At 36.4% G+C, this 24,858-nt stretch overlaps 1 protein-coding gene across 9 annotated transcripts in view; it reads left to right on the forward strand.

The window, feature by feature from the left end:
- The window catches only part of PIK3CB (phosphatidylinositol-4,5-bisphosphate 3-kinase catalytic subunit beta), a 100,350-nt gene that overhangs the window by 37,094 nt on the left and 38,398 nt on the right, over window positions 1–24,858 (forward strand). For all 9 annotated transcript variants that reach the window (XM_071751864.1, XM_071751865.1, XM_071751863.1 and 6 more), the window contains 2 exons: window positions 9,989–10,108; window positions 23,661–23,846. In XM_071751864.1, coding sequence (XP_071607965.1) covers window positions 23,694–23,846 — 153 coding nt within the window. In that variant the 5' untranslated portion in view covers window positions 9,989–10,108; window positions 23,661–23,693. The remainder of the gene's footprint in view (window positions 1–9,988; window positions 10,109–23,660; window positions 23,847–24,858) is intronic.

The following is a 24,858-nucleotide window of genomic DNA, read 5'->3' on the forward strand; positions in this document are numbered from 1 at the left end:
TTCTGTGTTGTGTGTGGTGTTTGGAAAACCATGTGAGCTTGGAGTGTTTGTTTTTCCAGCCTTCAGTGCTAAGTGTCTTCCTTTTGTTTCAGCTGACAACAGAGGAGGACTTCTGAATTTCCTCTCTCTTTCCCTTTTCCACCAAGCATGCAACTCAAGATTCAGTGAAGATATTTAAGGAGGATTGTCTTAAGTACCAGGGATCCTTTAGGCAAAGAGGAGTTAGAACTTGGTACACAGACAGCAGTAAATCAAAGGTCTTTTCCAATCAAAAGGTTCTATGATTCTGTGTAGGCCTGAAATGGCCAGATGTCTGTGAGACACAGCAGAGACACATACTAATTTATGGATATCTACAATAACAAAAACCCCTATAATGAGTCCAAACCTTGTAGAAATACTATTTGAAATGTAGCTCTATAAATATCTGAAAAGAAGTTGGAGCAAGGTGCTGTTTTTTTCCCCAGGTAACAAGGGATAGAAAAGATACAATGGCCTCATGTTGCATCAGATGGGGGTTAGATTGGACATTAGAAGAAATAATTTCTTTATCTAAAGGGTGGTCAGTCACTGGAACAGGCTGCCCAGGGAAATGATTGAGTTGCCATCCCTGGAGGTATTTAAAAGATGTGTAGATGTGATGGTGAGGGGCATGGTTTGGTGGTGGACTTGGCAGTGCTGAGGTTGGACTCAATGAAAGATCTGTTCCAACCAAAATGATTCTGTGATTTTATTCTTTCAGTTGTCCTATGCCAGGTTTGAATGGAAGTTTCATGGGAGTCTTGCATGTGCCAAGACACTAGGATTGAACCATCAGGAGGTGAAGAGCACTTGTCTCCATCTGCTTAAGTATTTTGAATTATTTACTCATAGTAATAATTTCAGTGAGAAGGGGTGGATGTATGCATGTGGAGAAGTGCTGTCTTGTTTTTCTCTTCATGGGAGGACCGTGTTTGGGAATCTGAGATAAAAGCTGACTGGAAAGTGAGAAGTAGTTTCTAAACTCTCTTGGGTGAAGAAAAGCATCAGTAGTCTGGCAGAGTGTCAGCAGAAAATGGTAGATTAATTTTTGGCACAAAAATCTTGCTAATGAAAGAAGAGGCTTTCTGTTGTTAATAATAAAAATGAGGAGGGACTGATTATCTGTCCTCAGCAGGCTGATATTGTTCAGCTTCTTTTTAATATCCACAGAAGACAGACACAATGCTTTTGAGTAAAGTCCTTTTATGGACTCTTTTTATGAAAAAAGGACTTTCTAATACACTAATACACATCCATCTACAACACTTAACTTCTCTTTAAACAACATTATTATTATTATTATTATTATTATTATTATTATTATTATTATTATTATTATTATTATTATTATTATTACAAAGTGTGTATAAACTATTGTAGAATGTCAAATGCTTAAAAAAGATACACATTATAATGGTAGTGCTATAAACCTGCATGGGATACCAGTGGCAGTAATACAAGAAAGTAATTTTTTTTTTTTATTAAAGAGGTTTATTTACACTTGAATCAACTGATCTCTAGCTATGTGAAAAATTAGTAAGCTCAACATAATTAATTTAATTTTATTTTTTAACCTGAGTAATAATAAAAGCATATTTTCTGTACCAAATTACCCTTTTCAGTGTTAGGTGCCATTTTTTAAATACTCCATGTGTTTTTGCCTGATTTTCTAGACTTCAGCAAACACAAATACATAAATATTATTTATTTTTTATATGAGTCTGTTTTGATAACTGTGGTGATTTCTATTTCCTTTTGGCACTGTAAATAAATCTGCTGTATGAAGAGCTACAATGTTTAAAAATAGCAGAAAAATAATCCCTAAAAAGACTGTTATTTAGCAGGAACTGAATTCTTCATTAGAACCAAAATTTGCAAGAATGTGAAGATGTAACTTTAAAAGTTAGAAGTAACATTAAGGCCACAATCAGGTCTTTTCCTTATCACTTACCATCTGAATTTCTAGTAGTTTGGGCACGATTTGCAGCAATTCTGTATCTTTTGAAACTGAATGCGCATATTGGGTGCTTTCATGATTTCTGCTGCTGCAAATATGCTGGATTACAACTCACATTGCATTCAGTTTCTTCTTCACCATAAAGTTACAAAAGTCCTCTTCTGTTTCAACTTTTTAAATAAAGAACTCTTTCTGTATTTTTTTTCCTTCACTCCATTTTGTTTAACTTGAAAGCTTCAACACTCATTTACTTGGGTGAGAAAAACTGTGAGTGAAGTACTGGTTTGGGATTTGAAGTAATTAGATTGTGTTTCCAAGTGTGTCACAGGGCTGCTTTTGGTGCTTAGAGAAGTTTGGTTATCATGGGTTTTTTTCCCCTCTCTGTGTTGGTGTTGATGCAGTTGCTTTTTCTTTCTTTGTCTTTTCTCCGTTAACTTTTCTTGCATTTTTGTCTGTGAAGATACATAGTATCGGCTGGACCTTAAAGTATCTGAGATGCTACTTTGGCATAAATGCAAGTGCCTAATTGAAAAATATTTTGTAGCAGCTATAGTAGTTGAAATGTATAACAGAGTTTATGTGGTTTATATTAGGATAAAGTAAATCTATTTTTAAGAGGCCCCTTTTAAAAAAATCCGCTTAAGTGGCCACATCTAATTATCCCAGCATAGCCTCACTTTGCTGAATATCTGTGAAAATACTTCTGTTGAAATAAAATCTCTATTATATTTTTAAAGGATAAATTATTCATAAAAATAAGATGACTGTAGTACAGAAGATAAAGTATTTTTAAAACACCATGTAAAAAGATTAAGAAGTTAGAGTCTTTAGTGTATTGTTGTCGTGGGAATAGAAATTTGAATTATTAACCCCCTTCTATTTATAGCTGTTTTCTCTATGTCAATATTCTTGTTCCAGTTAACTTCTAGGCATATTTTATGAGAAGGCAGAACAGTTCTTGCCTTAGTTTATCACTGCAGCTAATCAACTTAGTGTCCTCATTACTTTCTTTTTGATGTGAATTTCACAACTAATGTCACAGTATTTTTGGATTTATTTGTGCTTTGATAACTTGCCAACTTTTATTCTGTCTAAATACAGGATTTAAAGAGGCATTCAGCACTTGGTGGTTCCTTCTGTCTCCTTATCACTACTTGCTTTTTAAAAAAATACTCGTATATTGCTGCTCTGAGAATGAGAGGTGCAGGCTCTGTGTGATGTTCTGATAAAGCTTGCAAGAGCTTTTCCACCTTCTTGATGTCAGAAGTTAGTTTTTCATGTCAATTTAATTTGGGTTTGTTTGTCAGGAAAGTAGCATGCTACTTATACTATGGTTTTAACTATTTGTGGAGTAATAAAGCATTTCCTATGCTAGCTATTCCTATGTAATGGCAATTGTCTTGAAAACAGTCATTGGGTTGGGTGAGAACCCTTATATAAGAAGGAATCTTCAGAAATGGCAGTATGTCTGAAACTTTCAGCTCAAGCTTCTACATTTTGGCTATTAGCAGACCCCTTTAACCTGAACAAAGATTTCTTGGGGTGCAGTGGCAAGTGAAATGGTTTTAAATGTCTAATTTTCTGTTGTTCTGTGATATACTTTTTTCCTGTGATTTACTTGTGAGAAATAAAATAGTATTATGGAGAGGCTTTGTTTTCTCTTTGGCTTATAATGGGAGAGACTTTGAAAGGAGTTGAGGCAAATATGTTTTGTCTTTCTTCAAGATTTGTGTCCTGGTAAATCACTTTTGTTGTCAAGCATGGTGGTGAGAAATTATTGTGGTTGAACCATTATTGTTGTGTGAAAACTGAAAAACCTTTGCTTTCATTTGCAAGAGTCACTTTGTTGATTTGTAATTTTATGGCATATTTTAAAGAATATAACTACCAGTGCTGCTGCTCCAGTGCTCTTCTATGTGCCCAGGTTTATACACGTGGTATACTACTTCTGGTACTGTTGTTTGGTGCTCTGGAAAAGAAAGTTGTTCTGATGTAGTGAAGTGGTTGTCAAAAGCAAGTCTGTCCTACTTTGCTCTGGAAAAAGGAGGAGCTCATTCTCATTTACCAGAGAGAGCTTTTAGGCGTCCATTGCCAGAAACTAATGTCAATATTGATCTTGTAATTCAGTAGTAGCAGGAGAATAAACACATTTTCCAAAATGGATCTGCTGCCTCCTCTCCTCAAACCTTCCACACCTTGCCTGTGCACGTGGGATGTCAGAGCATGTATCATTTTCAGTTCAGCCTTTGTCAGGGTCTTCTTTAGTCTTGTGGGTTTTGAGATGTTAGATAGAAAGTTGAGAGTGTTGCATTTTATTCTTTCGATCTTGCTGTTCATGGTTCCTCTCAAGTGTCAGGAATTGCTTTGCAATTTGATAATACTGCATATGGAAATAATCTGGTTAGAGCAGTTCTATTCACCAAAGCATCTATGATACTAAGTTATCTATGATAACACCCTGAGTTTTTAGCACCAGAGTGAGGCAATAGAAGTCTCACTACATGAAATAAGCAGTTTCTTTCTGCAGTTTCTGCTCAGAAGCAGAGAACAAGAGCAACTTAGAATGCAATGTTTCATTATTCAAGACCTTACTAGATTTGCTTTTGAGTGGTGTGTATAGCTGAAGGTAAACTACCTTTGTTCAATGCTTATATTTTTCTTTCTTTCTTTACCACAAGAAATATTCTTAGTAATTACTTTTAAGCTCAGATTGTATTTACTGTATAGATGATGTGTTGAAATACTGATGATATTTATCATGTGATAATGTTTGGAATCAAACAGCAAGTTGGATCACTGCAGCGTGTCTTTGAAGTGCACTTAGCTAATCATGACTGTGTTAGTTCATAATCTCTTGAAATCTGTGCTTTGGAGTTTGCCTTAATTGTAAAGAACAAAGCTTTTAAGCTGGTATCTAGAGTAGAGTGGGAAGTAGCTTCACAGAATGGCTCACTAACAATTAAGGAAAAATTAATCATTTAGTCTTGCTATTAAATTCTACTGATGCATTCTTATTTAATATAAAATGAAAAACATGACAAAAAGCAGAATTTAGGAACTAGATAGAAGTAAATTTGCATAACTACACCATACTAGGCATTCAAAAATGTAAATGGGAAGTGAAACATCAGCATGTGAAAGTAGTGAAGAGAATAGACAAGAGAGAAGACATGACAAGAAACAGAAATTGTAAATAAGTTATGTTTCAAGTAACTAAATAATTGTGAATAGGTCTTTGCAGAACCCAGATTAAGACTCACTGGTTTATTTTTGTGTTTAAAATGCAAATAAATATTAATTTAGTAAAATTTGGGTGGAACTAGTAGAATGTTTTCCTGTGTTTTTACATCTATGACACACACTGGTGAGTAGGAAATGTATCAACAATAAAGGCTGTGTTCAGATATCCTGAATTCTGAGAAAATGCCAAGTCAGGGGAAAGCTCTACACCTTCAGGCTTTTGGAGTTTAACCAGCCAGAGGGAAATCATGGGGAAGGACTTCATAAGCTTCAGATGAGCTTTTGTTGTTACTGCTTACTATCTCTTTTTAGTTTTTATAAAAGTGGATTTTTGCATTATGACTGCCAAGTATGCACAGTGGTTGCAGACCAGTTGATTTGCTGTTGGTTAAGTCTTGCAGACATCCCTGTAGATGTTACAAGGGCTTGTACAATGTGGTGGATTTGTTTGCACCTGCCTAAACTACTGCTTGCTGGTTATGTTAGCTCAGCTTCAAGCCTTGGAGTGTCATGCTTTGCATGCATGCACATATATGAATAGATTTCTTGGAAGAGCTGCTCTGTGACCACAGCTTCTCATTCTTCACTTCTGTAAGTAAGATTTAGTGAACCAGATTTAGAAAAGCTGCAGCACTGGCCTGGTGGTGTAAGTGATCTGTGAGTTCTGGCAGAAGGTGGAGGAACTTAGATCTCAATAATGAGTCTGTTCAGTCTAGATTATTCATTTCTTTGTCACCAGCTCTGGAGCTACTGAATCAATTGGGTAATCACTTGTGATCTGATCTGATCTGGGCTGAAACTGGAAATGAGCTGGAAAAGTGTTACTTGACTGCATGCTTATGAATCACTATAAAGCAAATGTATGCATTTGTTAGTGCATCATCTGAAATATAAAAACTGCTGTTTTTATAAAATGGTCACTAGCTGCATAGAACTTTGTGCTTTTTCAGCTGTAGAACATCCTCAGCTCTAGTACACTCTCTAGCCCAGAATCTGTCCAAGGAGGTTTTGGTGTTCTACTGTTGTTATCAATTATCAGTGCTGTCAGTGAGCCCTCTCTAATACTGAGAACATTTGCAGGGTTTCCCACTTACAGAGACTTTGCTCATCTTGATTTCAGCACACTGCTCTCAAATCAGTGAGTGATTGGCTGCCTAACATGATGCGAGAGGAGAAATGTGCCATCTACTACCGTTTTTTTGTTAAGCTTCATTAATAGAGATGTGTTCCCCTTCTGCTTTGCCCAGAGGCATTTCTTTGGAAGGTGGTGGAGCAGGAAAAAAGCAAGGGTTGAATAGTTAGGGTAAAATGAAAATGAATAGTTTTTGTTTAGGTTTTGTTTGTTTATCCTAAATCATGCAGGTGATGACTTCCCAACTGGAGGTATCTGTTCTTTTCTCCTTTAGCTGAAGGTCCTTTGTTTGCCTCTGCCAATAAGAACCCTAAAAGTCTTTTGCTCTTTCTCTGACTTTATCATAAGGAAAAAACATTGTAATTTGCCTCACAGCTTCAGTCATATTGAGTTCTAAACTACAGTGAGTAGGACTACTGAGTTCCTTAACCATGAGGTCCATCAGGATATACCAGTGAGAAAAAGGGATTCCTCTACTCCAAATATAAATTCAAATTACAGTGACTGGCACCCTCTTAGAAATCTCCATTTTTCAAAATAAAATTGAAAATTTGGAAGATCCTGTTAATACTATCTTAGAGTTGTAAACTGAAAGGAATTCAGCAGCATTTGCAACCAAGCAAAAAAAAAAAAATTCTGACTTATTGTAGTGTATTAGTATGTGATAGTATGAATATAAATTTCTTTTAAACAAGCCTGTTTGCAAGGTGATTTTGCAAAGGTGAGCCATAGTTTGGTTGAGGCTGGCTCTCTGGGTAGAGTGAACATGGCTGCCTTACAGGATGATTCATAGCTGTTGAGTACAGAGCTCCTGCTCTGAATTACTCACTGGAGAAATGTAATTATGGTATCAAGTTCCTCTTAATGAAGACATGTGACTGTATTTAGCTTCAAATCATGTTTCTAACTGTTATCCATTTAACTTAAAAGAATGACAATGACCCACGCCTTTTAGTTATTCATGGAAATGCTTTGTGGTCTTTTATGTTCATCTTACAGAAAAAGAAAGGCTGTAAATTGACTTGCAGTTCTGACATAGGTCTTATTTTGTAACTCATTTGGCTTTGAGCTTGGTATTCTGCAGTTTCTATCTCTGCTGTTTTTTTAAATTTTATTTTCTGTGGGTATTTTTACATGATGAGGGCTAGTAGCTATATGCCTGTTTTGGTTTGGTTTAAAAGATTTTGTATGAGAGAGGTGGGCACATAGAGCAATTGTGTTTTGCGTTTTAAAGGGATATGTTTCAGAAAAATGTAGGGCTTTCTTTTTTAAATGTTGTTATTGTCTTTTTGACCAACCACAAAACACCTGTGAAAGAAGAACAGGAAGAACACTGCTGTGCAGCAGTATGCTGTCTGTTGTCAGTCAGATATTTTGTCTCTTTAAGTGCCACCTTTAAAAGATAAAAAATGGTCTGTGTCATTGATGAGACTGTGGGTACTGCATAACTGGTGTGATGTTTTTGTGGAGGTCTTCTGTTTGGATCAGTCTGCAACACTATACAATATATAGAAATCTTTTTTTCCAACTCAGGCTTTAATTTGCATTTTCAACATTTGCACTAAGATATGCAATATGTGGAAGTGGAAAGTTTTTGTGATTTAGCCAAATGTGCACTACTGCAAGAAGTTTTTTCTCAGTTACAAATCTTCAGCTTGGGTTGTAAAGGCTTAGTTGCTGACAGTGAAAGTTCTTCAGTTTTGTACCTATTAATTTTGAAACTTAGGACTGAGAAAGGACGAAAAAGAATGTTGCTTTATATTTCTCAATATTTTTTCTTTTCATTTGAAAATACTTGAGGTATTTACTGATGGTGAATCCTCTTCTTGTCTCAGACTTGGTGAAATGGTGGATTTCTTCATTGCTGAGTGGATGCTTGCAGCATCTAGTTCAGCCTGACATTCACTTTTCAGATCTTCTGTACTATTGAGAGCATGAAATGCATGAAACTGCTTTGAGCTAGCTGAAGATGTGAATCAAAAGCTATTCAGATGTGCTTCTGGTAGGTTTATGTATCATTGTCCAAAACATAGGTTAGTGCTCTTGGCACTGGTCTTGATGCCCTCTGTTCTGCTGGGCTGGAGAATGAGAAGGGTTGGTTAGCTGGAAAAAAAAAAAAAAAGTTGCATGTTGTCATCCTCTAATGAAGAATTTGTTTCTAATGCTTGAATGTATTTGTGGTTACACAGTTGGTGTGTGTACATCAGAAATGTTTGAAGATCTGGAGGGCTAGCTGGTCTCCTCGCTATCCTCAGCGTACTGGTGCAGAGGAGCAGCTGGAATCCTGTTGCCTCTGTCGCATCAGGATTGTAGTGGAGATGCAAGCTGCTCTGAGAACAGAGGGGGGAAAGGACAGCGAGGTGCAGGCAAGCAAGCAGAAATCTAGCAAGCACGAGGCTGTGGAGAATACAGGAATTGTGTCAGGAGCCATTCACAATGTGCTGTCTTGTTAAATGTGTGCAATTTATGTATTTGAGATTTTGTGCCTAACTTCAGATCAGATGCCAGTGCATTGACTGCTGTGCTAACAGGCTCTTCTTTCTCACCAAATTCCGAATGAGGCACAAGGAGCATTATATATCCTTGTCTGGCCAGTACCTGAAAGATTAATGTAGTGCAGGAGGCTGATTGTAAGATGAGAATTCCATTCCAGGTCACAGTTTGTACTGTGTGCTGTGAAGAGCCAGGAAAGACTGAGGTAGAAGAAGACTCCGAGCAGAATCTGCAGGATTAATATGACTGTTTTCTCCACTGGTGCTTGAGCTATTTCACAAAGCCTCCGTTTATGAGCTGTTGAGTAACTATATTTCCCTCAAAGCCTCTGAAGTTGCTTCATGATGTGCTACATGCTGATCCCTGGAGTGGTTCTGCTCTGCATGGGATGGGATGGAGGCAATGACAGCTCTGGTTCCTGCTCACTGTGCTGCATTCAGTTCCTATAAGCACAATGTGGACAATTCAGTGTGGTTTAGAAAAACAATTGTGTGTGGGAGGAGTATAGTTGCATGCCTTGTGCTTTGTGGCTTGGCCTACAAACCTGTTGATAATATCAGTGGAAATGGATAGTGCTGCTTTGTTCTCAAGGGGGGTTTAAATATTTTTTGTTTATTTCACTTGCTGACAGCTTGGTCTGCAATGTAGAGCTAAATGGAGATGATGCCTGGGCTCTGTGGAGGTATTTTGTGCTGTACCTCTGCAAGATGTTGGTATGAGGAGACTTACTGAACCTTTCTCCTGCTGTTTCACAAGTTGAAAGATGAATAAGAAGATGGGTTCACTTGTGTCATCAACTCAAAGTTTCCACAACAGAACTGCTGATGACATTACATTATTCTTAAAAAAAAAAAAAAAAAAAAAAAGACAACAAATATCAGCTTAAAGCCAAGCATAAAAGAAGATGTGGTTAGGAGAGTGAAGACAACTGTGTTTCCTGTTCTTTTGTCTTTGATTACAATGGACATGTGTAATTTAATTGTTAGATTGTGTAATGTGAATATGATACTGTAGCATTTGAAAAGAATGAAAGCATGGTTAATTAGATATTTCTCCACAAAAAGTTTGTGGAGCTGTTAAACCAACTATAAATTGCTGATTTTCTTATTTGGTTACTTATGTTATGTGGTGTTTTGCTTTTCTAGGTCACCTTTAGGTCATCTTGAGGAATCTTCTGAGAAAACAGGACTAGTAGTAAGAAAATGATGTTTAATAAAAGTATCTTCACAACACAGTCAGACTGAAACAGGAACAAGTTCTCTGGAGTAAGTACTACAGTTTTGTTTCATTTTATATTTTTGCATGTAAAGTCTTTTGCATGGTTATTAGATAATTATTGTATCTAAATTTGTTCAGTTGCATTTAAAAAAAAAAATCGGTGACTCCATACTCATTTCAGTTGATCAGCTTGTAATGGAACACTATGCTGAGCTTTTCTTGAAGCATCTCCCATCTTGGAAGCAATTGTATCTTGGGAAATTGAAACGAGCTTCAAATTTTTCTTTGCTCCTGTGTATTCTGAGTATGGTTTTGAGCAAGAAGAGGCCTCGTATAGATGTAATTACATATAACCCCTGATTTGCTGGCAAAAATTAAAGCCCTCCATGTAATTTGAAAATATGATTGGGTTTTTGGCTGTAACTTTTCTTCCCTGGCACTTCCTGTGTGGCTGCTATTATTGTTGTCAGTGTGGTAATATTGGTTTGTATTGCAGTTCTGTCATCCATCAAATTAAGTCTTGAATTTATGGATTTCAGATATGTCTTTTCTTTACTGTATCCAGTTAATGTCTAGCTTTTGTGTTTTCTAAGCCAAGATGTGTGTGCTTCATAAGAAGCTTAGCTACTGAATTCAGGGACTGTGGACTGCACCTTTTGGTACTAGATACCTAAACATTTATGTCCTGATACTGTATAGTTCCTAATTTCTGTGTGCTTTACTAGTTTGAGATAAGAAAAATAATTTTCTAGGTTTGCATGAGATTGTAAGATGTCTTAAAATATTGTTGTAGAGGTTAGAAACTAGTAAAAAATCTGCGTAATTTTCTGTCTGATGCAGATATTACTCATGCTTTCTAAATGCAGTTCTGTAGAAGTCACTGGAAATATACTTGAATGCATAGTTAGGAATGAAAAATATCTGAAAGGGGCTGGGGAGTGGTTTTACTTTACAAGTATATTTTGGCATATTGCTTTATTGCCAAGAGGAAATGACTCTTCTTAGCTGCTTCTTTAAAAAGGGATGTGTACATTGTGTCATATTTTGGGTTGAAAAATGCCTGTGAAAACTAGTCAAAAAAGCTCAGCTTTTCTATGTGGTGTTTTTTTCCAGTGGGTTTTTAACTGGAAGACTAAAACATTTGGATTGATAGTTCCTGTTTTGTTTTGGGGTTTTTTGTTTGTTTGTTTGTTACTTCGGGTTTTTTTGGGTTTTTTTTGTTTGTTTTTTTTTTTTTAAGGCAGGAAATAATTAATTATAAAATTTCAATGAAACATAGATTTAAAGAGGTTGATGAGTGCATTGTGTTAATTTCTTTAAGTACTTGAAACAAATGCTACACTTTGAAGTCAGCACATGTAAATTTGTATCAGTTCCTGACCCAGGCCATATGTCAACCAATGGATAAACATACCATGGAAGGTTCTTGTAGCACCTGACACTTCAGTTCAGACCTCTGAAGTTTTCAGAAACTGTAATGTCTGAAGTTTTTTGACTTTTACTCACTTAGTAGACAACACAGTAGAAATAAAGGTACCCATCACAATGTCCAAATAAAATGATGCCTATTACTCACTTGTTAAAATAAGGGAATCAAGTTACCAAAACAGATGAGAAACTAAGTTGAAATTGAGCTCTCAAAAAAAAAATGAGAGGAAAAATATCTGCTAGAGAAAGCTTTAGCCATTTAAAATTGTATACAGGCTTATACGAGGCACAAGACTTGCTCATGTGTTTAATACCCAGCCAACTTGTGTTCCTACCACACCACCCCCCCTTGGTTGTTTTTTGTGTTTGTTTTTTCTTAAAGGGCTTTAAGAATTTGAATGGTATAATGTGAAGTTGATTCTAACTTCTTTTGGGGGGAGATGTTTTTGACCCCCCCCCCTTTTTTTTTTCTTTTTTTTCTTGTTTTGATTTTGACATTTATGTGTGCTTGTACAGATTTCAATCATCACAAAGTACTTTGCAATTGGAGTTCTTCAATAAAGTGTTAGAAAGATTTTTAAAAGGCAGAGTAGTGTATATATTCACAGGTAAAAAGGCAGGTGAACTTCTCATCAGGTCTCGAAAGCAAAGTGCCCTTGTGAAGACTGAGCAGGCACTGGGCTGCCTCTGCAGGACTGCAGCCAGATGGTCCTGGGAAATTGTGATTCCCCTGGTGAACCCAGAACCACCCTCACCAGTTCTGGGTCATCAATGACATGAGAGGTGCTCAGACAGTGGAGAGAGTTCAGCACAGGGCTGCTGCTGAACTGACCAGAGGGCTGCAGCATGAGGCAGGGGGTGTGCATGACTTTAGTTTGGAGAAGACAGAAGTTCTTTACTAGAATTTTCCACTGCACGAAGGAGAATTATAAAACCAAGGCAGCCAGATGTCTGAGAGATGGAGACAAAGATATGATGCAAGTGACAAAATACATAAGCAGCAATAAAAGAATTTCCAATTCATCATAAGGAAAAAAATTCACTGTGAGGGTGGATAAGAACAGGACCAGGTTGCTCATGGAACTTCAGAGCTTCCATCTGTGTAGACTTTCAAAATTAACTCCCAAGTGCAAGTGCTCTCCCAAGTGCTTGGGAGTGCAAGTTCCCAAGCAACGTGATTTAACTTAGGGATTGAAAATAATCTTGCGACTAGGTTAGTCCCAAAGGTCCCTTCCAATCTAAATTAGTCTGAGATTGTTAGATAATCTTAATTTTTTTTTTCCTTATGGTCAATGGTCAGGACTACTTTTGGCTTAATGGTAATAAAGTTCAAACAAAAGTATTAATTTGTATGCCATTTTTAGGAATATTCTTTACTACCAAATGGCATAATATTTCAAGTTGTAATTATAAAATGTTGTGAAAAAGATGCATACAATACATGTAAATATTTGCATTAGGCTCAAACTGTTGGATTTCTTTCAATTCTTGTTCAGCATTGAACAGTCCTGTTCATATAACAAAGGGCTGTGGATGACCACTTCTGAATCTGTATAGTGGGTGACATGGAAGTTGGTGTTGGAAGAAAACCAACTACAAAATTCCAGACCAGATTGCTGAATGGAAGAAACTTACCTAATCAGGAAGAATGTCTAGCCTAGTGAAGCATGAAATTTATATTTTTTTTCCTTAGAGGGCATCTTTCCAACTTGTAGTATCCGTGGCATCTCTGTTCATGAGCCTGAAGCATGGTCTGCTTATGCAGTAGCTGTGTTTCAGTCTGTGTGCCCTCCTTTTTAGGAGAAAATTTCATTCCTAATTAATTTCACACTGCTTTTAATTATTTCACATTTTAAACTCTCTTTTTAGAAGCATACACTTTGTCTTCTAGAGAATAAACCTTTCTTAGAGGTTTTGATTAAAATATCAGAAATAATTGCAAAGTGAATCTTTCAGTCCCTGTGTGAAAATGTACCTATATATAGGAAAACCTCAATTTCTGGTGTTAACTTTTTTATAGTAGGAAGTCATCTAGCTCATAATTGTATGTAACATTGCAATAACTGAAGGAAACAGCTGGCTGCTGGTGGAATTTGATGGTCCAAGTCCAGTTTTACAATTCAAAAGGAGAGGAAATATTAATTTATATAGTTACATATCTTGTAAGTGGATGTTCATTCTTCCTTTTGCCCATGTTTACAGTGTAACAAGTAATGACTCCAAGTGCTAGAACAGGCAAGAGCAAAACTAATATTGGTTTACTATTTCCCTTTTTTTTTTTTTTTTTTTTTTTTTTAGCTTTACTATGGAGAATTCTTACACAATTCTTGTATAGCAAATGGGGGGAAAAGGACCCTAGAGTTTACTTGGTACAATAAATCAGAAAAAGCACAACTGCAGTTTATTAATGTGTCTATTCAGATTGACAACAGACACATTACTTAGTCTTTTGAAGAATAGCTTGGGCTGATGTAATGACAGACCTCTAGGCTGTAGTTTTACCTAAATTTTTTAAAATTGCCTTAAGAACTTTAAAGTGGCAAGCCAGCCCTGGTGCTGGGAGGAAGTGTCACTCCTCCACCACTCGGTGTAGGAAACTGTCTGCCTCACCTGTGTTAAAATGGCATCTTCATTCTGGGTTACAGTTTTTCTGGGCTAAGGTTCAGTTCTTTCTCCTGCTTTCCCTTTCAGTCTGGCACTTCAGTCATCTTCCTTACCTTGTGCCAGCTTCATTCACCTTGTATATTAAGCTTGAGTATTATTTTTTTTTAAACTATCTGTGTGAGCATCCTATCATTTAAATGTTTAGTAGCATCTTTTTCTAATACTAGAACTCAATATATCTTAACATTTTATGCTAATCTTCGCCTAGTACATATAATATCTACAATGATCTGGATTATCAAGATGGAATTATCTAAATTGTCAACTAAGTAGATCTGATCTTCTCCCAAACTTCAAGTCTTATTTTATCATCCTGGAGCATGTTATACAGAATGAATTGGTACTCATGTCAGGTCCCACTCTTCTTGCTGCTAATTAAAACTTACCAAAATATCTGAGAGAGCTGTTTACAATTTTTTCTGAAGGTGAAGGTACCAAATATACTCTTGCAGCCCAGCTGACATAAAATACTGTAGGATTTAACTGTGCCTTTTGCTTCATTTGAGCTTTTCTCTTTGTCTTTGTGAATCAGTTGGTAAAGGTGTAGAATTAACTGTTACTACACATCAGTGCTTTTACTAATCTTCTGTTTTCTTCCATTCCTTTATTCCCTCCCATGCCTTGACTGTGCAGAACTGAGCTAAATAGTGCTTTCTTTTAGTAGCATTTAAATGTGAAAGGAATTTTTCTTCTGCCTGCAACTCACTTTAATGGCACAATGCAAAAAGATGGCCTGAAACTCTATTTTTGTGTATGTATATTTAAGGTAATCATATAGTGATTTCAAGATAGATCAAAGGACAGTCATGAATTAGCTGCAAGAAGGTGTTACACTACTTTTGTATTTTGGGTTCATTAGGAATGATGTGCTGCCGATGAATCATCTGAAGTACATCAGGAGCCACAGATGTAGATTTTGTTAATTTGTTTGGTTCATCATGAATAATCTTTGAAGGGAGTAGGAACTCTGTTTACTAGCCTAAGTTTATAATAATAAGGAGTAAGAATTCCCTTTTATTGTTATTGTTCAAAGTATTTCTGGTAGTCTTATGAACTTGGAACACCATTTTAATGTTCTTGACATAGGTTGTTTTGGAGGAAATTTTTTTGAGGACTGTAACTTTATTCACAGCTACATTGAATCATAGAATAATTCCCATAAGAAAGGATGGCTGTTCAAGTCAAGTTGGTTAAAATTAAATTCAATTTTCGTTTTGAAATTTTGCGTATCAAGTCCTTTTTAAGTCAATTGCAAATTCAGGTGCTCAGCATTTCTCAACCTTGGACACTTATTTAGAAGCATTAACATAAAAGTAGGAACTCCATTCATTGTGGTTTTAAAATCCTAGCTTCAGGTTTTTTAAACTTTGTGGGCACAGCAGAGGAATAAAGCTACAAAAATGAACAGGAAAAAAAATCAAGGACCATGGAAAAAACCTTTCTGTTCTCGTTGTGGAAAATAAGCTATATTTCATGAGGTGAATGAGAGAATCTGCACTTTAATAGCTGAGAGACCACTTTTAGTACCAGTCTAAGCACTGTGAAGGACTGACTTTTACATAAGGCCCTTCATGTTTTCTATACATAGATATTTTTAGAAAACTAAGTGGTTGTATTTTTACTCTGATTTCTGGAGGAATCCTGACTAACTGGACACTTAATTTTCCATTCCATAGGGTCAGTTCATGTGGCAGTTGAACTGCTGGAAATATTTGTAGTACCACATGATCTTTAAAAATAACTTTCCAGGCTACATCGTTGATGTCTTGAATTGTTAAAATCCTTCCTATTGTAGACAGATAACCATGACATTCCTGAAGTGGGAATGTATTAGCTTTGCTGATTTAGGAAATTGTCTTCATAATCAAGTTGTTATTTGTAAGCATTTTGAATTGAAATTGACCTGTGCAGCTGTAGAAGGCTGGAACCTTGAGTGGGTTCATTCAGGGCAAAATAGGAATTTCAGTGGCGTGGTATGGTGTAACATACTTTGTAACATATTTACAAAGAATAAACTTTGTCAATGATTTAGATCCCATCTTTAACGGAGGGTCACTATCGAGCCTGTGTGAACTGTGAGGCGTATGAAGAGGAATTACAATTCTTAGTATGCATGTTGCTTAACATAGGTGCTTTCTCTTGACACATTCAACCTTCAAACAAAATCACAGCTGTAGTTATGCGTTCCACCTCATTCCATCCCTGTGACCACTCCTGGAGGGTAAGGGCAGTGTTCTCACCCTGACCTTGCTGCAGACACCGTGCTTGCTTGTCACTGGGTGAGGCAGGTGGCTCCCAAGCTGATGGAAACCTGGTCATGCTTGGTCCTATTGTTTTTCCTTCAGTGGCTGGGGAGGCACAGAAAGGCCTTGGGGGCAGCCAAGAAGGGGGAACAGTGTAACAACTGTGGCTGCTGTCTGTAGACTGCCCTAAAAGTGAGCTGCAGAGGTGAAACTGTCTGCGGGAAACAGTGAGTTCTGATAGTCCAGCTAAGTGTCTGAAGTGGTCCTGTTACAGTCGGTGTAAATCCAGTGGCAGTCAGTAAAGTGGGAGTGCTGTGCAACACTGATGAAACTGCTGTCAGTGGGTTGGCTGCAGAACCGTCACCTTGGACTCGTGAGCTCACAGGCTGTGGTGGCTGCTAAGATTTGTTACAATGTTAGCCAATAGAAGAGGATGTAGTTCTACAGAGCCATGAACTGATCTGTTGAGCATATTTAACTTCAGAGGGTTCAGAAGAAATCGGAATTCTTTCAACTATGTAGATAGAGAAATTCTTTAAATGTCTCCTAATTTTATATGACATAAAACTTCCTGCATATTCTGACTCCTTTTCAGCTGCTAGATTATTTTCAAACATTTGGTTTCAAATCTTTCCTTTATAGCTTGCTCATCTTTTTATAGTACTAGATGTTTACGTAGTTAGAAAAATGGTTACAATGATGATATTGTGTAAGTGCTTGGTGTTTCTCCTACTTAGACTGTGATATGCTGCTGCTGTTTCCTAGAAAATTACTGTGGTCAGATTCTCATGTAGTCTGTGCTGGACAGTAAGATATTGTTTAGACACTGTTCTTGGGTGTCTGGATAGGGTAACTCTTTCCAACTCTTTTCAACTGCTTTCACTGCTACAAGTCCTTTTTCTTTTCTTTTTTTTTTTTTCTTTTTTCTTTAGCCCCTTGACTCCCACATGACAGAACAAGCAGTAGATAAAAAGATCAAAAGCTGTATTGATCACAGGGGTGATCATCCTGAATGTTTTTAACAGTTGTAATAACTTATTATATAAAGCAAAAATCTGGGTAGGCAGCACGCTTAGTGTTAGATATTTACCCCTTATGTAAATATTCATGTCCTTCGTGAAAAGAAAAATAAACCATGTTGTATTCAACATGAAAATCTGTAGATACTTAGGTGCCCTTAGAAAGCACTCTTGGTTAAAAGAAGTGGCGTAAAAGAAATGTGTGTGAAGAAGTCTTTTCCCATAAGAAACAAGTGATTTCTTCTTCCCCTCTACCCCTAAATTTTTGCTATTTGGGAGGGCATATCTATTTTATCCTGGGAGAACTGTGACCACATTTCAGGCATAGCTGACATCATTTCAGGTGTGCAATAGCTCTTCTAGAAAACTGTCTGAAGACTAGATTTTCTTGATGCTAGGAGGCAGCTTGGGGGTAAATGCTATGAGAGAAAAGGCATCACAATTTTCCTTTAACTGTTATGTGGGTGTTTATTATATATAATGTATTATATATAACACATATATCAATATATAATATATAATATGTATAAAACAATATATTATATAAACATATTAATATAAAAATATCTATATAAAAATAGCATATTTATTATATTATAAATTCAGCTTCCTTAAATCTTCTTTTGCTTTTATTAGTATTCTTTCTGATTACACTTCATGATATTAAATTCATTCTTGCATTGGATTTTACATTGATTTTGTTTTAAAAACGGAAAAATATACCTGAAAGGATGGGTAGTGTGACGGAACTTGTGGCAAATTCTTACACATAAAGGAGAATTTTTAACTCACAAACTTGACTTTGTGTGAAATTTCATAATTGGTGCATTCTTCAGAATGTTGGTTTTAGAAGAGATTGTTCTGCCTTCCTACAGGTGGCAAGTTAAAACAACCCCCCACACACACACAAGCAAACACCACAATAAAACAAGGACAGCAAGGAAGAACCCTGTGCCTGTGAAGACTGAGCTTTTCTCAGTACCTGTTCAGGGACTGGTCTGTTGGCTGCAGACCAGGACTCTCCTGCCAATAATATCTGATTATCTTGTGACTAAGGTCACAGAGGATAGACAAAAAATTAAATTCTGTAACTTTCACATTGATTTCACAGAGGAAATTCACACCTTCTGCAGGAATCCATAATGAAGACAGAAACAGCTTACATTGCTTCTGTGGTGAAACAGCCTGATGTGCTTGCAAAGCGGTGTCAAAACAAGTGAATGTTTAAGGAAGACATCAGGAATGAAAATCTTTGTAACTTACAGTATGATTGACTGGATTCCTTTCTCCCCTTTTAACTAGCTGGAACTGTGTTAGTGTGAAGTATTCACTAGAATTTTCATTGTCTTTTATTTGGGAATTCTTTCTCCCTGTTGAAAGCAAATTAAAGTGTTTCATCTGCTGCTTAAGTTGCTCAAAATCTGAGCCCCTGTCAGAAGGATGGCTCTGCCATATTCCCTGCCGAGTGTTACCACTTTCTTTTTATGTTCATACAATCTATCTGCTTAGAAAGCTGTTTTGACTGAAAACTAACTTCGGAGAAGAGTGCTCAGATCTTGCTGACAGAAAAGGCAGTTTAAGCCAGATGTAACACTGTTGTTAACCCCTGAAGAGTTGTGACACAGTCTGGAGGGTTGCTGCTGATGAAAAGAGATGTTGCTTCTATCCTGCTCCTTTCACACGCTCTGCCTCTCTTTATATTTTTCTGTAATTTGATCCAACTACCTAACGGGAAGGAAAATTACTCATTGATTTCACCTGGATGAGGAGCTGAAAGGGTTCTGGAGGGGACAGGTGTGCTGGAACAGGCCCAAGGTGAGGAAAGGAGCTGAGCAGCCTGGAACAGAGGGGAGGATGTGGGCATTCCCCTCTAGCTATCAGTGTTATCAAAACCCATGTCTTGGTTTTGTTGACAGCTTGTAGTGATAGTTGTTTGACTTCAGGCTTAATGCTTGGTGCACATACCAGCTGTACAGAACTGTGGAGAGAAAAATGGCAGCCACTGTCTTGTTTTGAGAAATCTTGATATAGGGCTTCTTGTTTGTGTACATTACTTAAGTAAATACAAAGATGAGCATTACAATTTTTTTCTCTTTCTCATTCTGCAAATCTACTAATCTGTGTTCCATTTTTTTTCCATTATTCTGAGCAGCTCTTTCAGAATGGCTGGTATATTAAAACACAAATTAAGCTGTTTTGACTTTAAGAGTGTCTGTGTGTTGACTTACATATGAATCTGAAACATGTATGTCAAAGTTCAGAGAAAATTTATATGGGAAAGTCTGAATGCTGTTTATCAAAACTCCACACCTGTGACTTAGAAAACATTTAGTGCTGGGCTTTGCTGCTATTAAATGCAAATAATCATTTAGTAGATACTTGAGTAGCCAAGATTAAGTACTGTTTTAATGACTTCCTTCTTTTATGTGAGAAGTTGTTATTACCATGACAGTATGCAAGAATAGCTATGAGGTTAGCAGCCAGAAATAGCTCTTCATTATTATTTTTCTAGCTGTTTTTTTCCTTTGGCTGGGAGTTGTTTAAAACATCTCTGGTGTTATTGCTCCCAATCCAGATGGCTTTCTGCCTTTGTTTCAGTGACTGGATGGGATATGGTGAGTTAGTCACTGGTGCCACCACACATTTTACAGTTTGGCCTCTGCCTCATTCTCACACCCACCTTACGTTGGCAATCAGTGTTCTTCTCACTATAAACACTTGTTGGCTCTTGACCCCTGTGGTGTCAGCTACTGGGAGACACTGAGTGCTGACTCTAAAAAACACTAACCTGGTTCTTTCAGGAAGGAAGTATTAAGTAAGTTCCTAAAAGCAAGAATAGCTTCCCAGCACACTCAGATTGGCATGATGATTCTTCTTCCCTTTTTAACTGAAAATGGAAATGGAATTTTGAGAAGATTCTTATGTCTGAATTGGAGGGCTATAACGCTAAACACGTGTCTTACAAGAACTTGAGACCACTGCATTGCGGTGTTGATTTACAAAGCATGTAACAGAATTTTTAACTCTGGCTTCTTTGAGTATTTTAAACTCTTGTTAATGCACTGAAGCATTATCAACAGTTGCAAATGCTATGGAAAAAAAAACAGAAAAGGATATAATTAAAAAAATATTTTATCTTGAATTAAAATAGAAATTATGAACAAAACCTCTGCATTGAACGGGCTGATGTTCCCTTTGCTGCTGTACCTGTTAGTTATGCTTTATAATAGTGATATCACTTTATTTTGCCATGGTGATCACTGAAAATAACTGGAAATGTACTGTGTCTGGCCAAGTAGGAAAAATATTTAGTTTTAGATAATATAGATGATTTTCTGTGACCACTGGTGTCAGTTACAACAAAATTGCAGCCAAGATTGTATGGGTAGAAGTAGCTGGATGGAAGAAAAGAAATATAATATCCCATTTTAAAAATAACTTGTTAAAGATACACTAATTTTTCTCTAGATTTTTAGGCCATTATGCTAACAGTGTAGACTGTGGTGAACGATGGGATTAAATTTTATTTTCTTTAGAAAATGTAAGAGATCACACTAACATTCCATGCCGACTGATGAGGAATGGATTTGTAAAGATCTGGTAATGAAGATAAAAAATTTTCATACCTGATTTGTTATTGTCACTATGCCTACACTCCCATCTCCAATTCTTGTTTTGATTCAGTCTGGTACAGTGCTGTGCTTTTTTTCTGGGATTGAGGAGCTAATGGTGATGAACTCTTAATGATGATGATAGGAGCTGCCTAATTATTGCTTCTGTTGAGGATAAATATTTCATTTACTATATTTTTATCTAGTGCAAGCAAAATATGAAGTGATCTACATATTTAGTGTGGTAACAAAGTATGTTGGCAGGAGGCAAGCTTGTGTGGGTCCTCATGACTTTGCTAAAGCTGAACAGAAAGGTTTTGAAATTATTTGGATCTCATCATTCAGTGTGCTTACAAGACAGAGGTGAGACTTATCACAACTGCAGCACTAAGCAGCTATTCATTTAGCTGGGCTCCATCTGGGTTTTGAACTTACTGTTCCACTGGTGACTGCTAAGCTTGAGGAGATTTCATTTCTTTCTTGCCAACCCTCGTCCTCTGCTAGAGTTTTTAAACACCTGGATTTTCCAAATTTCAGATGAGTAATTTCAGATACTTATTTTAAATTGGTGCTTTAAATGGTGCTGTTTGTTTAACAATGAAGATCAGTAAAAGTTGGCACTGAACAGTGCTTTATAATGTGTACAAAATATTAACAGCTTTGTCAATAAAAAGTAATGCTTCTGTAGTAATTGATTTTTTTTTTTTTTTTTTTTTTTTTGCTGCTGACATGTTCTGTTATGTATTGTAGGACAGTTGGATTTCCCCTATGCTTGCTTGCTTGCTTATTTATATCATGGCAAGCTGTCTGTATCAAGCTAGGGACTACAAAGAGACTTTCTGATACACCGCATTTGCATTTCTGTTGTCAGTTAAGGACAATGATGCATATGACATTGAAAGGTTTGATTTTAAAGCATACTCATTTTAAAAAGTTGAGTTTCTCTGAAACAGGAGTATCAGACAAATTTAACTCACTATAAATGAAGAGTTAACTCCTGCATATGGTCAAGTTCGGATTTAGTAGCTGATGGTGTGCCATTTCCTAAACAGTTTATAAAGAAAAAGCAGAAGCTGGAGAGGGAGGGGAACAAGACACCTGTGTAACAATATAGTTGGTTTCCTGGAGTTTAGAGGCGGGTTCAACTACAGTGCATTATAAAAAGATTTCCTGATTGCTTGTGCTAGGGAAAACTTGTGACAGTGCTTTGGGATTGAAAAGCTAGATTTTTAAAGGCATATACATTTGGCAAGTTTGCTTAGCATGGTAATTATCTGTAATTCAATGTCATGACCAATTTAAGCAATCTTGTACTGTATCTAGGTATACGTTTGTGAGTTTAGCACCTATAGAAAGGGGTATCTTTTGATAACGGACTTTGCCTAGTGTCTTACCAAGGGGAGAAATATCATGTGTCAGCAAGAGTGACTGGATTTCAGCAGGTTCTGCTAGCTTTTTTTTTTTTTTTTTCATTTGCCAATGATCTTTTTTGAACCTTCTCTGTGACATACAAAGAACAGCAGCCCAGTGCATTAATTACATCTTTTTCTGATGGTGCTTTAATAGGTGTCTTCACTTGAGCAGAAGAGGCCTGATTTCAGGGGATCTGGAGGAAAGAGAACAAGTGATAAAAGCAGTGGCAAGCTGTAATAGTAGTGGAGTTGCACATGCTGGCTGATGTTTTTACAAAAGGTCATTTCCCACATCTTGTGATGTCTACTAAGAATCAGAAAGGTTTTGAGTACCTTGTTCTTTTTGGGTTAGTGCATTACAATTATGTTTTACAACACTTGCCATCCCTTTGTCAGCTGAAGAGCATTGTCTGGATGAATAGGAAGACAAGTAATTCAGTTGATAGTGACTGAAGGGAAAATGCATCTTTAGAGTGTGGTTGTCAAAAAGTAAGACTTGGTAGGTTACAAGAACTCATGGCAGCATTAAGAGGAAATAAAAATGTCATAAAATACTAGGGACAATTAATCTGGAATGCAGTGTAGCAAGTTGCAGTAGATCACACAAATGCTTTCCCAATTCCTGCAGTGAATGTAGATTAGACAGTGGGTTGAATTCAAAGGAGATGATCTTGAAGGGTGAAAGAAAACTGAGATAAATGTTTTTAGAGGAAGATATCAATTTCTAATAGAGTTGAAGATAACTTTCCTACTACTAATACAGACTTTGAAGTTGAATGTGTCACTGGGCACCTTTGTGAACAACTAACAAGGAATTTGCAAAATTATGAAATTGAGCGTAAGTTTTCAAATTAAATATTGCCTTCCATCATTCAGGAGGCTTGCTTTAATTGTATTTTATGCAGGTAAATAGCTCTAGAGAAATTCTAAAGTTAATTTCTTTGTTTTATCTAATCTCTAATTAGTTTTTTTTTTTCTTGTAATACTTTTGTCAATGATATAAACATCTCAACAAGAGTGCTTTACAAGGCAAGTGCTTTTATAATACTAAATGGAATTAAGGAGTAAAACTATGCTTACGTGTTTGCAATACTGGCATTTGAGACCCCAGACTTGCAAGCTGAGCTGTACAAGCACACTTATGTAAACTTTGCGAAGGCTTTAAAATGTGTGTCTAATTATAGAAGGTTAAGTATATTGAATTTTATTTTTTTTCCCTAAGGCCATGTGGTTATGATATTATTGAGATTCCATAATGCCTCCTGCCGTGACAGACAGCCTTGACATCTGGGCAGTGGATTCACAGATTGGTGCTGATGGCTCAATATCTGTGGACTTCCTGTTGCCCACTGGAATCTACATCAACTTGGATGTCCCTCGAGATGCCACCATATCTCATATTAAACAGGTAATACCATATGTTCAACTAACTAAGAAGTTAAGTTATATTTGAAATGAGTGCCGTTTCTGATTTTTATTTGCCTTTTGGCAAATCAGGTAATGAATTTGAATAGGCATTAAAAATAATGTATTCTTTATGTATTTAAGGCATGTGCATAGCAGACCAATTAATAAAGATGTATATGTGTCTAGAAGTTTGGATTGGTTTTGGGCTGGTGATAAAGTTTGCAGAAATTACTTCTTGCTGATGATTACACTTCAGAGATTATTCTGATAACTATATTAAAACTGTATTGCTACATCTAATTTTTTTTTTAACACGTTTAATATGTTGTAGGTTGAATTAACATTTTTTTTATTAGTGTGTAAACAGCAGAGACTGTCTAATTTGATTATTAATATAGAAGTCACAGATTGTGCTCCTACTTCTTGTGATAGACACCAAAGCTGGGTACTTTATAAACTATGTATGACACTTCTTAAAGGTTATGGAAAAATGCCTTGTTAAGGCACCATTTAAAAAGTGAGGGAATACCCAAATCAAAAGGAATAACCATAAGTACTAAACAATAATCTATTGACTGTTCATCATAATAGTCGTGTGAGGGCATTTAGACAAGTTATTGTGGAATTAGGTAGTGGGTGAATTACAACACTAAGTAATCTGGTCCTTAAGAATAATAAACTTCTAAAAGAAAATAAGGAAGTGTGATTTCTCATTCCATTGCGTTGCCTGGGAAATTGTCACATAATTTTTTGTTCCTGTTCAGTCTGGCAGTATTTTCTTGCTTATACAAAGATGTTCTTTGTATCAATAGCAGCTACATATCCTAATTTGAAACTTTCTAGACACAGCTTTTCTAGATAGTAAGTGCTCCTCCACTGCATTTAAAAACTGTTTTAGAAGAACTGAGAGTGCCGCTTGAATTTGATGTGATCTGAGAAATAGCTCTTGTGCTATAATCAAATACTTGAAATAATTCTGACTGGAAAAATGTAATTGTTGTTTTACTAAAAGG

This window comes from Heliangelus exortis, chromosome 9, assembly GCF_036169615.1.
Source record: "Heliangelus exortis chromosome 9, bHelExo1.hap1, whole genome shotgun sequence".
Taxonomy (NCBI): domain Eukaryota; kingdom Metazoa; phylum Chordata; class Aves; order Apodiformes; family Trochilidae; genus Heliangelus; species Heliangelus exortis.